At 32.7% G+C, this 16,101-nt stretch overlaps 1 protein-coding gene across 4 annotated transcripts; it reads right to left on the reverse strand.

The window, feature by feature from the left end:
- Positions 1 to 2,220: 2,220 nt before the first annotated feature.
- Positions 2,221 to 12,032, reverse strand: Galk (N-acetylgalactosamine kinase). Of its 4 annotated transcripts, XM_011638218.3 has the most exons (11): positions 11,881 to 12,015; positions 10,363 to 10,429; positions 9,071 to 9,247; positions 8,653 to 8,820; positions 7,493 to 7,700; positions 6,693 to 6,801; positions 5,818 to 5,975; positions 4,852 to 4,992; positions 4,444 to 4,558; positions 3,464 to 3,668; positions 2,221 to 3,092 (listed from the first exon to the last, which is right to left on the reverse strand). In XM_011638218.3, the coding sequence occupies exons 3-11, from the start codon at positions 9,232 to 9,234 to the stop codon at positions 2,915 to 2,917; spliced, it is 1,446 nt and encodes a 481-aa protein (XP_011636520.2). In that variant the 5' UTR covers positions 9,235 to 9,247; positions 10,363 to 10,429; positions 11,881 to 12,015; the 3' UTR covers positions 2,221 to 2,914. The 4 variants fall into 4 exon arrangements, with proteins under 4 accessions (XP_011636520.2, XP_011636521.2, XP_011636519.2 ...); XM_011638219.3 differs by lacking the exon at positions 10,363 to 10,429 and having other exon boundaries at positions 5,818 to 5,918; positions 11,881 to 12,032; XM_011638217.3 differs by lacking the exon at positions 10,363 to 10,429 and having other exon boundaries at positions 11,881 to 12,031.
- Between the last annotated feature and the right edge of the window lie 4,069 nt (positions 12,033 to 16,101).

Consider the following 16,101-nt stretch of genomic DNA (forward strand, 5'->3'; position numbering starts at 1 on the left):
ATTCGAAAATCGAAATTCAATACCGCATGTCTGTCCAATATATTCCATAAATTCAATAAAGCACAAATATTGCTAATAAATGCTCGGTAAATAATTGTTTTTTTTTACTACTTGAATTATCAGTGATATAATTTATACATCATTTTGTGTTTTTAATTCAAAAAAGTGATGAGCAGATTCTGTTAAAATGAACAAAAAATCAATTATTATCAATTTTATATATATAAATTAATTATTTTAATATGTATAAAATTATGATTTGGCAATAAAATTTAATTTGAAATATGAAAAACAGAATATTTGGTACAAATCTGTTATAAAAATTAAATCGTTTAATATTTCAAACAAGAAATCAAATGGCACGATCTTGTTTGCCTTTTTATACGCTGTCATATTGTTATTCGGATGGCGAAATTTCGAATGAACAAATAATACGAATGAGATAATTCGATGAATATAAGTTTCTCATGTATTATTGCATTATTACTTAAAACGCGATTACAAGAGATAATTGAAAGACTCCAAACACATTAATTCTCTTAGCGTACGTCAGCTTATAAATTAACTTCCGCAATTAACCAATAAATGATTTATTTATATTGAAGCAGTTTATTGAAGCAAGTATAAACCAGATTCATTGTCACAAAATATTTAATGCATTATAAAATGAATGAATATATGGCGAATATTCTATTCCTTGTATTTCAAATTAATTTCGGTAAATAAGCTTCCGGAGAGAGCCTTTTGAAAAGAAAATATTGTTATTTGAATCCTAATTGCATAGTTCTTGTAGATAGATATATAAAATATTAAATTAAAAAATAAAAGCAACCAAGGCAACGAAGATGTTATAAATATAAAGAAATAATTAAATATTTGTTATTATTAGAGTAATGGACCGAATCTCTTACTGTTTAATTATTAAATTTTCGATATCTGTTTGTTTCGCCATATATCAGGATTGATTCATTTCAATTAAATCAATTTAATTTAAATTTTTTGGCAAATACGTGAATCTAACTTGGGCAGCGCAGTGACGACAAATAATGTCACCTTGCTACCTGGGAAATTATCTACCCGTAGATTAAACAAGAAGAAAGTGTATTTTTCTATGTGTATTTTTCTAAAGAACATAGTTTTGTAAAGCAACGTCTGTTCATTCGTTGAAACATGCAGCAACACTGAGAAGTAATATCACGTAATTTGCAAGTATGCAGTACAAGCTCTGCCGTCATATCACCTTTACGGGTACATGCTTTCGTCGCATGATTGACTTTAGTTAGAACTAGAATTCGTGCTACAGCGGTTATTACGACTACGTATTGTCTGATGCAAAATTGTAATATAGAATTATCTTAAAATTTTTGACAAATACTGTGTCGAATTGTGTTAAAAGTGGTTAATATTGAAAGAATCAATAAAATATTGTCGAAAAAAATTATACCTATAACTAGGTATTTTCCGTTTCGGCGCGTTGTTTTTCCAGTAATGATAATTCAGAAAATATCACAAGGATCTTGTATCACACATTTCATTAAAACAGTGCAGAAAATATACCAAGAAAATGAAGTTTAGGTATACTCGCTAACAATTCCTGGAATTCTCAGAGAGACACGTCTTCTCCGAAACGTGGAAGGAAATGTGGATAAAAACGTGTTCTGAATGACTGGACTTAAAAGTAATGATAATTAACGCATTTACTTTTAGAAACTTTGCTTGCTTTACACACGATACTAAATTATGATATTGCATGTTACATGTTAAATCATGAACGTAAGTATTACTCGCATATTTTTCACTTAGCATGTTACATTTACTAATACGTATATATTTCACGATATATCCCACGTTTTGCATAAATAATAATTGTTAGAGAGCGCGTTAAAAAAATTTTATTTCGTATTATTTTTTATTTTAATTTATAGTTAATAGATTTTAAAAATGGATATAAAATATAATAAAATAACAAATATTACATTTAAATATTTGTCGAAAATATATCGTACTGTACGATTTAAAATAACATGCAACAGAAATAATTTAATTTTTTTAATAGAAATTAAACAAATGATGAATTTCTTCTCATCATTTCTTTCATTATTAATGAAAGAAATTTGTAATAATTTATTAGCAATTTTACTGCTAGCAGTATTTTACTGTTAGCTCGTTATAGAAAAAGTAAGTAAAGAAAGGAAAAGATAGATTTATTTAGATGAGCTGTACGTATCTTATCTTACTTTATTGGTTTTTTGTGAAATTGATATTACACGTTGATGAAAAAAGGTATATTCCATCATGCTTTACTTATTTATAACTTTTTCGTGCAAAAACATGTTACGCATTGATATATAATCATTTATATTAATTCTTATATTAATGCCGTATAAATAGCTAAATTTTTAGAAATTAGATTTATATTTTTAGGATAACAAAAATTACAATTCTTTTACTGTGTATTATAATTATATGTAAGAATCATATCAAAAAAGGTACAAATATTAATATACCTTTATCGTTTTCTGATAAAATTATATTAAAGAATTATATTAAAGAATACTATATCTTGGTTTTAAAAATATCATAGTGTGCGATTACAAGGCACTCCGTTTAATAGAATTAATTTAATATGATTCATATGATAGTGATTAAATGACAAGAAGCAACGTTTGAAAATCATTTTTGTCCGCGTGAGCTTGAGCGCCAAAAATATCAAGGAAACACCGAACGGCAGGTGTGGCACTCTTTCATTCAATTAAAATTTGTGGCGAAGGGCGAAAGAGAGCGGAGTAAAAAGAGGAAAGTGGAGTAAAAGGGAGGTGGAGGTGGAGAAAATAATGGAACGTCAATAAAAGGATGGCATGACGCGGACCGAGGAAAGCCATTATGTTTATTTATTACATCACGGGTTTTCGATTCAGAATGGTGTTGACACTGTGTAAATAACAGCACCCTGGTTTGGTGATGTCGGGAATACCATATCTTCGAGCTCCGCTCGGTTCTTTGTGCTATTTTGACAAAGATATGTTCGGAGATCTTCCACGAATTGTTGAACGCCATTTTTATCAATAATAGCCACGATGCAACCACCCCAACTATAATACGGAAACAACAACTTGTTTCATTTTTATTATAAAGCAATGAAAACAAAAGATAATTTTATGCATACGCGCGCCTGTATATGTGTGTTCGTATATGTGTGTGAAATTAATATAACGTAAAATAATATTATATATTATAAACATATTTTATATATATATACATATATATTATATATTACATATATATATAAAATATATTATAATATATTATAAGCATTTTATTGATATAATATTATTCCGTAAATCATTCTCTTCACGAAAGGTTTTCTGTGTCTGGCAGGGAATTCAATTTAAATATAGTTTACACTTTTTTTGTCGCGTGCACATTATTGTAACGTTTTAGCCTGATGTAATAATATAGTTACCCAGCTCCTGTGAGTCTAGCGCCAAATGCACCGCAAAGCACGGCCCTTTCGACGAGCGCATCCACGCTAGGATGGCTGCACTCGTACAGTTTATGGAGACTGGCGTGGCTCTTCGACATCAGGTTGCCTAGATGTTGAAGCTTCTCGTGTTCCATTATGCTGCCTTCCTCGTTTATACGGCGGAACGTGAGCACTCTGCCAGCCTCTGCGGTGTAAGAGCAGCGATGCAGTTAATCGAGGCGAGTTTACTGGCCACCGTGATAATGAACACCGCGCTTTTCAACGTGATGATGATTCATTGTAACATCTAACAGGTATTTGTGGAGTGTTTAATGTGACGCTAATCGATTTGACGTTAATTAATACGTGCGCTTCGCCGCAGAGTTTGCCACTGGACGATTATAAAAGGATACGGGATAGTTATAAACTCGAAGGAAATAACTGAACATAAACTTTAGACATTTCGTCACCAGAACATCTCATTTCTCTATACAATTAAATTTCTGGGACATTTAATTTTAGATCCACGGATCAGTTTTCATATCGGTTAAAATGCAATCGACATATGTCCGGCAAGGTAATTTATAGCTACGTGGAACAATCCATGTTTATGATTGATCACCGGTACAGTTTCGTGCACAAAGACAGGAGATGCGATAACTTCAGAATTTCCATCTAGAACTTTTTGCTTTTATGCTATCGACAGAGATATAGGATGGGAGATACTTAAATACTTTTATAATTGACACGTTTAATAGGACGAAATTTGATCTTTAATTTTTTTAAGAGCATATCTTCTATCTCTCTCTCTAGGTTTTTTTAAAAAATTCGCGAGAGAATAATGAGGCCCTCATTCGCGTAAAAAAAGTTAAAAATATATTGGCTGGTGGAAACGAGGAAAAGATATAAGCTCTCTTGATTTATCGGATTTAAGATCGCGTTTTGCGAACTTAACAGCGCATGAAAATTGATCCCTTTACCTTGAAAAACGTGTAGAGCCCGCTGCTGCAGTTTAAACGTTTGCGAGATATTAAAGGAACTGACGAGAGACGTCTTCTTCAATCGTTCGTAATCCGTACCGAGGCTCTCACAGATCTACAGAGAAAAATTTATATTTAACTTATAATTGTCCTTTGATTCGTTATTAATTATAAAAACTTTATCCGCAAGTCGTTTAACGCGATTGAATAAATCAGTAACGTAATTAAAACAAAAATATAACTTTTTTTATTATCTTTTATTCATGATTATAAAATTTGCTCTTTTGCGGTGCGCTTTTTTAATAATTTTTAGAAAGATTTATTCCTTGTTTCCTTCTGTTGAAAAATCTCCCCGAGAGAAAAATCTCGGTCATTTTTATTTTTTATTTATTACGTAATAATGGATACCTTATCAAGAGTATATGGTTCTTCGTGTAAGTCTGTCATTACTATCGTAACCATTTCGTCCAAATCAGAGGCGAGTCTCTCTTGAATATCGATTAATCTTTGAATACGTTCCCAATCTATATTTCGTTTCTTGGCTATTATCTAAATAGAAAACAAGAAGAGATATTTTATCGTTTCGTTAGGGGAAAGAAGGATTACAATATGAGATCGTAAATCGATAATTATGTACTTTTTCATGAAACTTTTATTTCTTCTTTTACATTATTACGTTGTTTCAATGAAGAAGGATGTCTTTGGAAAGGAAAGAAAACCGAAGGAAATAGAATTAAGGAAGCTGTAAGAGTTAGAAGATATCCCGAATAAACGCGAAGTGCATCGATCAATGTCTATCGAAAAGCGACAAACGTGAAGAGTAATTGAAAAACGAATTTTATTCTTTGAAATAGTTTACAGATTTTTAGAGAGACAAAGAGAGAAAGAGAATTTAGCAATATTTGAATCAAAAAGTTAAGTTAAACAGAGCTGTATAATTGTATTTTTAACGTACGAGATGATATACAAAGTGTCTCAAAATTCGTAATTTAAAATACTACAACAAGAAAATTCTCGAAAAAATAAATCATAAAAATATTTGCTATTTTCCATTTCAAGCGGTAGTTTTAGAGATATAAAACTTTAAAATTCATCAATCCAAACGACCTCCTATCCATAAGTCACAGTATCGATTGTGTTAGTGGCCTGTTCATTTCACACACTGATGTTAGATAAATAATTGTGTGATTGCGTAACATTCGTATAATATCGCGTGTAATATTGATCATACAATTCTTAACCGATAATTTGCAAACATAAAAATGGATAGCGACGGTAAATGATGAAATCGATACGTAATAAGAAGTTTAGATAATTTAATAAAAAAATTTTTGGGATGGGATACGGTATTAATATAAAAAAAAATATATGTACCTGTGCGGCTAATCGGCATTCCGCAACTCGGAGATTGTAGTCGGCAGTCGAGGCTTTGTTGTGATAAGCTTGACTGTGCGCTATCACAAACACTGCATTTTCTGGCAAGATTACATCAGTTGCGCGCAAGGGATTAAATTCTATTAACTTAGCCGAACCTTTACGAACAAACAATATCGCGGAAAAATGAGATATGATATTCTTAATACGATTCGAGAATCCCGTGCTTTAATCTCGTGAATAAACAGTTTTTGAATCGTTTTAAACGTTTTAAATAGATTAAGACGTAATACAGAGATTTTCTTCTCTACTCTTTTCCTCTCTTCATTAAGAAAAAGATTTCTTTAAATTTAGCAGTTTTATTTGTTTGACTTAAATTTATTTAATTTAAACAACATATATTTTATATTAAACATCATTTTATTGAATTAAGAGTTTTGTTGTCGTTAGAGTATATCATGTTGTTTAATAGAAAAAAAGCATTATTATTTAAAGGAAATAAAATTTATCTTTTAAAATAAATAACACTTTGTTTGACTAGATTAAATATTATTTCAATGAAAAAAAGAGATTCTTTAATATTGTTGAAGCATATAATAAAGAGCATTATTTTTTTCAAATACTTTATTAAACAAATATCTTATAATATTTAAAATAAAGTTGTTTATTATTTGAAAAACCAAACTCGAATTAGTTGAATCAATAATTGGCTTGTTTGGACTATTTCAAAAAATAAATTTCTTTGAATTTAATAAAATTTATTAAATCTAAAGAAATCATTCTCTCTATGTAGCTCTTTTTAAAAATATTTTTTATGAAATCTTAAAACAGTTTAATTTACGATAATATAGTAAAATACGATTAATAAAAATTACCTGCTTTCCCAAGAAAAGCGATGGCCTGGTCCATTCCACCACCTTGAGTGCCAATATGTCTTTCTGCTCGAGCACTAACAATCGCTAATTCATGCTTTGACAATTGACACTATAATATAAAGAACTTGAATAATAATATTTATGCAATAACAATCATAATTTTTTTAAAAAGAGCATATATATTCGCAAATGAATGAAATAAAAGAGAATTTGTGAAACAAACTTAAAATTAAAATTGTTGAATTAAGAAATCTGATCATAAGACTTATAAAAGGATGAGAAGTATATATAAAATAATGACGCACGGAGAACAATATAAAGCATTAAAGAAGTTTTTCAAAGATTTACGGTGGTTATATTGCGTTCGATATCCATTCGAGCAAACACGAAACCGTCAAAGGAAATATGATCTACCTTCGAGAAGAAGAATGCTATACAGAGTAGTGATCGAAATAGTTTGACTCATTTGATCAAACATAACATCTTTCAGTACTTATCTAATATCTGTGACGTTAATAAATACGCGATATTATTTCTACATCGTTCATGGAAGTTTGCTGAAAACCGAAAAATTCTAATTAAAAAATTATGTGAAAAGGCCGGGGAAACTTGACGTCAAAGTGGAAAATATTTTTAGAGCCAATTAAAGTCTAAAGAAGTAATTTGCGAACTTCAAGCTTTAGCGCTCGTTGCTTATTAATTATTTTTTATGACACAACGCTTAATATCATTTCGTAATACGCAAAGGTACTAATAATATTTAACATTCCGCGCGTAAGATGAATAATTTAATCGCTCACCTGACTGGCGTGTACGATCGAAAGGAGCGCGGCCGAGACCAACGCGCTGGAGCTGGAGAGACCAGAATTAGGGGGAATGTTTCCCCATATCGCAACCAGAATTCCAGCTGGAACAGACTCTGCTGGGATTATCTCTAACGCTCCTTTTACACCGCACAGAAAATATTTGTACCACGCCGGACCGCTCGCGCTATCGCTAATACAAGATCTGAAATTCACGATTACACCACAATTACGTTTATATTTATTATAAAGTTTTAACTCTTGACATCAAGTTCGCGAAATATTAATGTTTGAGAGAGTATTAATAGCGAATATTTTATTCAGAATTTTTTCCTTGCCTGTTATTATGAAAAAGTTGAGACACATACATAATAAAAACGTACGTGACAGAAAAATCGGAAAATCAATAACGATACGTTCGCTAAGTCTGCTACCTGAGTTATATTCTATCTGACGTAGTTGTGCGACATTGAATAATGAATGAGATTAAGAAAGTTCATATTATCTTCTTCGGTATTATACCGAGAGCAAAGAAAGCGCGGAGGTAATTTAATCCAAACGAGAGCGAGGTTCCGCGAGAGCGGAACGATATGATCTGCTTTCCTTAAATTACGCGCATCCACTAGTTATCCGTTATCTTTTACCGAGTTTTTGTGTTGTAATAATAATAATAATAATTACTTTTCATTTAAATTGATTTAGTAGCGAAATAGTAGTAGGGAAACTGAGGGAATCTTGTCTCAATGCGAACGCACGTACGCTGTAGAGATAAATTGCACATTATTCTAGTTTCAGCGTTATAATCCAAGATGGCCGCGGTGAGGGATCAGCAGGCTTAAATTGTTAAGTGCTTATAAGTGCCTGAGACCACAACTGTGAGCACGACAGTGCGTTGTGAAGGAGGTGTTACATTTACATTTATGCCACGTGCGGTATACTTCGCTATATATATCAGACACAATGTGTATCAACAAGATCTTAATAATCCCAGGAAAGTTTCTTTCGAACAAATGTCTCACTTAGTTTTCGCAAGCTAAAATTAATCGACAAATTCTCAAACTTGTCAACTATAAGGAACTTTGTTGTTTCTAACAGCTATTGACTAATGTCGTTGCCTGAATAAACTCAAACACTCATTGAATTTAGACTGTGCTCACCCTGTATCCTCGAAATTGCATCGGAAGTCTTTATATTTGGGATCTACATTGGTAAGATGGATCTCGTTGTCTTTCGATAATGTCACTGCGACGAGGATATCTTGTTCAATGGCCATTGGACAAACGGAGTATCCGCAGTAATCGATGTGTTCGCCTATCAGATTTACCCTGTTAACACAGGACAGAAATATTTGTTAATGTATTTAACCATCCGGAATAATTCTCGGGATCGATTTAGAGCTTGAACGATGCTGTAATACCTTTTCAAAATTAAGATGTAAATTGAATTGACGATTATAGAAACCGCGTATTGTATTATATATAATATCTTATATAGTAAAGTTTATATCAAGTATTTAGTAAGGCTTCTAAAAGTACTTGGGAGGGATTGAATTTATTATATTAAAAAGAAATTTACCTTCCTGGCACACGGGCGAAAAAGGAAGGCTGTACATTGTATTTGGAGATGAAATGATCGGCCAAGGTCTTCAATCGCGGTGAAATATCGGCGGTGGGTGTCAAGATTGGAACAAGATTATCTACCGTCTCGACGGTACTGGCCCCGTTAGCTTGATGGGACATTTCTAACAGCGACCTACGTAGAGAGACAAGAGAAACATTCTAAAACAGCGGATATTGCGATTAGGATTATTCGTAATAAATTGTATCTTTTTGGAAATTCCATCGCATTAAGTCTCATGAAATTATGCCGTTACTCGTTACTGCGGTTATATGATTTATCGTACGGTTAAATGCCGTGCTTTGGTATTGGCGGTAACTTCGTTGGTAATTACGATACTGTTTCAAGTTGAACTACAGGAAATACATTGAGTAGGAGTCTGCCTGCAGCAATACCGCACTACGCAATTTCAATTTAAGCTTCTTATTCTCGGCAATTGCAATAGGATTACATAACAAGAAACATATTCAGAGAGGGATATTGTATAATTATATAATAATATAACACTTACCTCTATATATATATATATATATATATATATAAATAAAGTAAAATAGGATACTATATCTAAATAATAGTTTAAAATGTAATATGTTAATATAGAGTAAAAATATATTAAAATACGTCAAATATATATTAAATGATTCATGAGTACTTAAACATTCTTATTCATTTTTAATAGATTTGATATATTTTAAGTATATCTAAAGTATACAAATTGTACGAGCTATGATTTTTTCATCCTTGTAATTTTTATTACAAAAGGCAAGACGAGAATATTTTCAAGAAAATATTTGAGAGCTATTCTTTGTCGTGCTATCACACGACAACCCGAGATAAAACGAAAGCAAGCACATAATAATAAACAATAATAAAGTATATAATAATAAAGTATATAAGTTCGTCGCGATTAAATTTCATTACGTCGTAAAGCCTTTTTCCTTAAGGACTCACCGCGGTGTGCCTTCATTCAAATTTTATCTTCGTTGAGGCCACGAAGTACGAGTTCGCCCTTTAATTTTGGAAATAGCGTTTGATGGAAATGTAATATGTACATGCGGCGAAGTGGCTCGCTACGTGAACCGCATAACAAATTCGCTTTATATCGTGAAATTATTGACAAGTTAATATGACATTATAGGTATCGAATAAGATTTGCAAAGCTATTAAGCATGAAGGTGTAATTATATTTGCTGCTGCACCGAAAATCGAACAGTACTGAAACTTACTGACTCAATACGACATTTTACCTTCAAGAACCATTCGAGTTTCTTATGGTACGTTGACGGTATTTACTCATGCTCGTCTCCTGAGGTACTGCAAGCACAATGAAAACTTCCGTATGCTACAGTAAATAAATCCTATTTACGGCTTGCAGTAAGTATTTACGGCAAGCATTATTCTGCTTGCAAACTTAATACTTATTTTTTTTATTAATTAATGATAATGTCAATGTGATCGAGTATCATGTAACACTTCAATGTAATGTAATGTATGTGATAATGTAAGTATTTATATCATTTTTGCGTTATCAAATTGATATTTTAAATCTGTATGTGCACTCTATGTCCTACATAAAAAAATTCGGTTGTATAGCGAATTTTTAATAAGACGTAATTCATCTAATCTTCTAGAGATTTCTTTTCGTTTTTTTTCTCATTCTCTCATAATTCAGTATAACACATATTAATATATTAATATATATTATATATATATGTGTATATATTATATATTATATATTAATATATATTAATACTGTTGACTATATACATCCAGATTTCGATTTATATTTAGAGATATGAAAAAAACGTATACATCATATATAAAGATTATTTCATATGTTTTTCGTATTTTATTTATAATTCTGTTATACTTTTATCTGCAACTTTTAATTACTTTGTTAATTACTTTGTTAAATATGCGACAGGATCAATACTCGGAATATACGGATTATAAATAATTTAAAATCAAGCAGTTATCAGATTAATATGTCAAAAAGAGAAGATACACAAGGAAATATTCGTATCGAATAATTTGTTATCAGTTTTACAAACATCGATACTAGATAATTGCCATCCTATGAATCTTATATAACAGAACATCTGTCACTAATTACACGATCATAGGTTTAGCTACTTTTTATGCATAAGAGAAAGTTAAGCGATGCGACCGCAAGTCGCATTGCGAAAGATTCTCCTCAGGCAAAAATCATAATCCTCTTAAAAAGCTGATCTTTCTCTAATGCTTCGAAAAATTGAAGACACGAACAAAATAAAAAAAAAAAAAAAAAGAACAGTGATTTTTTTTTTTTATTTAATTACGGACAATTTGTCCAAAACTTATTTCAAATATTCTAATATATAATCCGTATCCAAAGATTTGTTTAAAATATTTTTGATGAAAATTTCGAAGCGTATCTCTTCTTCCGGTGATTAGGAAGAACTTCTTCAATCATGAAGACCTCGTCGTTCTGACGTTTATGCATCAATAGAGTTCAGCCGGATATTGCATCTTCATTGGATGCATCGCACACACATTGTTTCGCGATACCCGGTTCGTAATAGCGCCGTCAACGATATAGCGCGACGCGAGCGCGCGCGCGCGCGCGCGCGCACAGTTGTCGCGAATGGCTACAGCGGCGCCGGCTGTGTCGTGTCAGCTGTTCGTTCGTCAAAACACGCAGGAGAAATGCTGTGCTACGTGGCGGTGGATTTTAATAAAACGCTTCGATATACGGTAAAGTTTGACAGAGCAAAATAGGGACGTACCTTGTTCTGCGAGAGCTCGCGACGGTCTGCTAAATGACGCAACGCGTTATCGCTGTTGATTAACCTTATCAACACGTGATGCGTTTTTTTCTGGAGTATATCCCAACCCGCGCGGACCACCAACTATATCCACTTATCGATCTGTCATTTCACGAGGTACAGCACGCCGTCGGATGGGTCGCTGTATGCGGGTGTATGGATTCGCCATACTGCTTGCGATTGTGTGTGGCGGGATATTCGAATATATTCATGATAAAATATGAGAGCTACTAATTAGATATTTTTAATGTTTAATTACTGGCATCAAAAATTACGTAAAACTTAGGCAACATTATTGCGATTATCTATGAGATCATTTGCTCGAGTTTTGCGATAGATAGAGGAACTTCTGCATTTATAAATTTGCAATACTTCAATGCGATAATAATTTTATACTTTTGTAAACTTAGATATGTTAAAATAAATAACATGACATTTATATATGATAATATTTTATATACATATATTATGGATATGTATATGTAATGATAATATTTTCAGTCATATTGAAGATTTCTTTTCTTTCTTTGAAAATAAAATATTTTGATTACATTCTTAACATATTTGAAGGGTCTGTATGATATTTTTTTAAAAAGAAATAGATACTTTGTTTTCTGTTAGAAAAATGATTACTTGTATCTGAATATATCATATTTAAAAAGAAACTTTATTTTATTACATTTTCTTATAATTTTAAATTGTTCCTACAGAAGTTATATTATCGATTAGAATAGTTAACAATATTACCAGCAGCCAGTATAATGTATTAATAATGTCAGTTTATGACTTACTTTTGATTAATTTTATTAATATTTATCATATAATATATAATAATTATATATATATATATATATATATATATATAATGCAGCATACTTTATCCTAAAGACACTGGAAATATATTCTTTAGACATTCTCTTATCTATAAGATATTCTATAAGATATATATGTCTTTAGAATGTTCCTTAAAAATCTCTGCTAAATGAAATATGATGATATATGTATAATATATTAGTAATACTGAAAGATTTTAAAGAATATGCTCTACTAGTTACTATGAATAATTATAATCGTATTTTAATTTAAATATCGATATAAAATGTCTATTCTATTAATTTTAACCTTAATTTAATTTATTTTTTATTTTTTTTTTAATTTTTAGAACTAAAAAAACATAAAGAATGAAATTAAACTGAACTAATTAAACTGAAATTAAACTTAACATACATTGGTAAAAAGGGACACAATGTTTGTGTTCATCGATAAAATAGAAATATCAAGTATTTCCGTGGCTTTTGCAGGTAATTTTTTTGCTATTGTAAAATGTTCATTTGTGACCACACATTTGCCAATCATCTGCCAATAAAAAATTATTTGTACAAAACTATAATGATCAAACAATACTATTTTAAGATTTAAATTTTGATAATGCAAAAGCTACCGAAAACTGATATTAGTGAACTGAAGATAATACAAGATAATTTGAAATTTAGGTTTAAAATTTAAAGCACAAGAGAATAATCGTTTCTCTTTCTTTTTCTAAAAAAAAAAAAACTTGATATATTATATCTTGGATCAAATTAAAAAATTCTATTCAATTAGATTCTTTCCTTTACAGTCTTGTAAGCTTTTACGATACGACTATCGTGAACAAAGTACCGCAGTTCCGGGAATTAGAAAACGCGTTTAAATCTCACTCGTACAACTCGTGCAATTTGGAAGAGGAAGGAGAAATACGTATTCCAGGAACGGTACGGGTAACACAAAAGCGTTCCTTATATCATTCTCGGGATTAAATTGCGTTATCGGAGAAGATGGTAGGCAGTCAGCACACCATAATGTATGTTGCCCTCGAGGCTGAGTCGAACACGATCAGCCCGAGTGAAATGAACCGTTCAGAGAGTACTTCCCTGAATTTTTATGCGATCTGCCGCGCGCACCCAATCCGAATTACTCCGACTTTGTTGGCGACGCTCGCTGCGGACGGATTCGAAATCACGAGAGGCTTGTTAATTCGCTGCGCCGTTCTCCAGTGTGTTCCAGAGCAAACGAATCTATTCCTTTCTTCTCTCTACACTTTCTCTTACGGTAGAAAAAAACATTTGACCATATTTTAAAATATATATGCAAATTAACGTTTGAATTTTGATACGTACGAGTAAGTAAATATTTAAATCTTTCATACTCGCAACAAAGTGTTATGTTTATTAAATCAATTCGAATGAATCAAATATTTACGATGTTTAGTCACTCGTGTCTCTACTGTTTAAAAATATCTCATTGCTTCAAGAATGTTGAATAATACTGGTGCTGTATGGAGGCTGTATGAAATCATACAGCGTGATTGAAATGTATGCCTCTGCATAACATTACGGAGTGGTTTCCGTGTCGTTGAATCAGCAGCGCGAATCGCGAGTCGATTTCATTAGCGTCTCATTCGGCGTGCGCCCGTCAAAATTGCAGCAGCAGGCGGGCAGGTAGCGGGGTTTAAGTGAAACTGCCATCGCCATCGTGCAGGCGGTGGTGAAAAGGGGAGTGGTTGGTGGTGAAATAGGAGCCGGCGGCTGCTACTGTGCTATGGTGGGAGAAACCGGGCCAGTAATCTCCGCTCACGGCTCCACTTCTGCGTAATTTATTACAACTTGCCGAGCATCCCGCAGGGTCGAATCCAACTTCGGATGGCAAAGCGCGCTTTCTCGCCAGCGAATCAGGGATTTATTGTAAAATACAAAATGAGCTGTCGAGCGGAACAGTATTATGAGTCAGACTCTTCTTGTCTTAAGGAATAAGGGAGTTTGTGCAAAAAAATATTAAAATTTAACCATCGCGTTGTGTGTTATTTTTATATTTTCACGTAAGAAACAAAATTTCAAATATCTCAGAGTAATCAAGCAGGAGAAATAACATATTTTTACTGTTGCAAATGTAAAATGTAAAATTGAAGTGTAAAATTATGTTATGATGAAAATATGTTAAAGGATGATAGTATTATTTTATATAAGAATTTAAATTTTTAATTAATTGTGTGTTAATGAATGTTAGCATTTAATGTCGAAATCTTAAATTGTATAATCGCGAAATCGCGCTTTTACACGATCGTAAAACGTTTTGCATCCGTTCGAACACGATATAAAAATTCCGTCGCGTAACGTAAGAACCTCGACGTGGTGCCCATGGAGGGTGCATCCCTGGGTGAGCCGTATAGCACGTATTATACGAGGGTGAGGGTGATCAACAATGGCGGCACGACCTCAGGAGGCTCCTCCGTTCTCCGTTCCCTGTTCCCGACGCCATTTTACGTTGATTACGATGCGGTTAGCTCCTTCCAGCCTCCCGCAACCCCTCGACTTCCTCACTCCACTCGGACTGCCTTTCTTCTCTTCACCCCTCCGCCCCTGCCGCTCGCCCTCTCCGGCACCTCCTCGCCTAATTCCATTCTCCTTCTCTCCTTCCAAGGCACTTACACACAATCGACTCGACCAACACAATCCATGCTTGCCGTTCACCGTACTTAACGTTGTGGTCCGTCCTGCGAGGTAAGAACAGCTCGGCAGCACGGATCAGCGACTGATCTATGAGTCTTCGTCATGTTTACCGAATCGCCGGCCGGACATCTCGGCTTAGTCTCTTTTGTCCGCGCGATATATTGCTCGAGTGCTTGCGTTGTGAGCGTTGTCGAATGTTACTTCCACACGACGTACGCAAAGATACAAGTAGAAGTGCGAAATATAAATTTTAGACAGGCGAATTATTGATCTTGGTTTTGTTCAGAAAGTTATATATAAAAATTCGGCGTGTACTGTAGATTGCCTTTCAAATTTTAGTAAAAAATTCCGATTTGGTTTTTTTATAAACAATCGATTTTTCTTTCTTTTTTTTTTATCCGAAATGCTTCATTACGTAAAAATATCAGAAAATGTATATAGAGACAAATGATTAGGAGAAAATAAATCTAATAAGATACAAACGATTTCTTGCTTTGTCGGCAGGTTTATTAAAGAGAATATAGCTGATTTGTTCGGTATATCTTTTTCGGCGTATAAAAATATACGTCATTTGCTTCGCTAACGACGATCATAACAATTCCACGTGACCTATGACTTTAATCCTAATAGATCCGGCCTTTATGACGACCTATCTTGTAATGGATAAGTTGCCCCTTAGGAAGACAAAGTGGAAACG

This window comes from Pogonomyrmex barbatus, unplaced genomic scaffold, assembly GCF_055798465.1.
Source record: "Pogonomyrmex barbatus isolate J1 unplaced genomic scaffold, ASM5579846v1 scaffold2, whole genome shotgun sequence".
NCBI lineage: Eukaryota > Metazoa > Arthropoda > Insecta > Hymenoptera > Formicidae > Pogonomyrmex > Pogonomyrmex barbatus.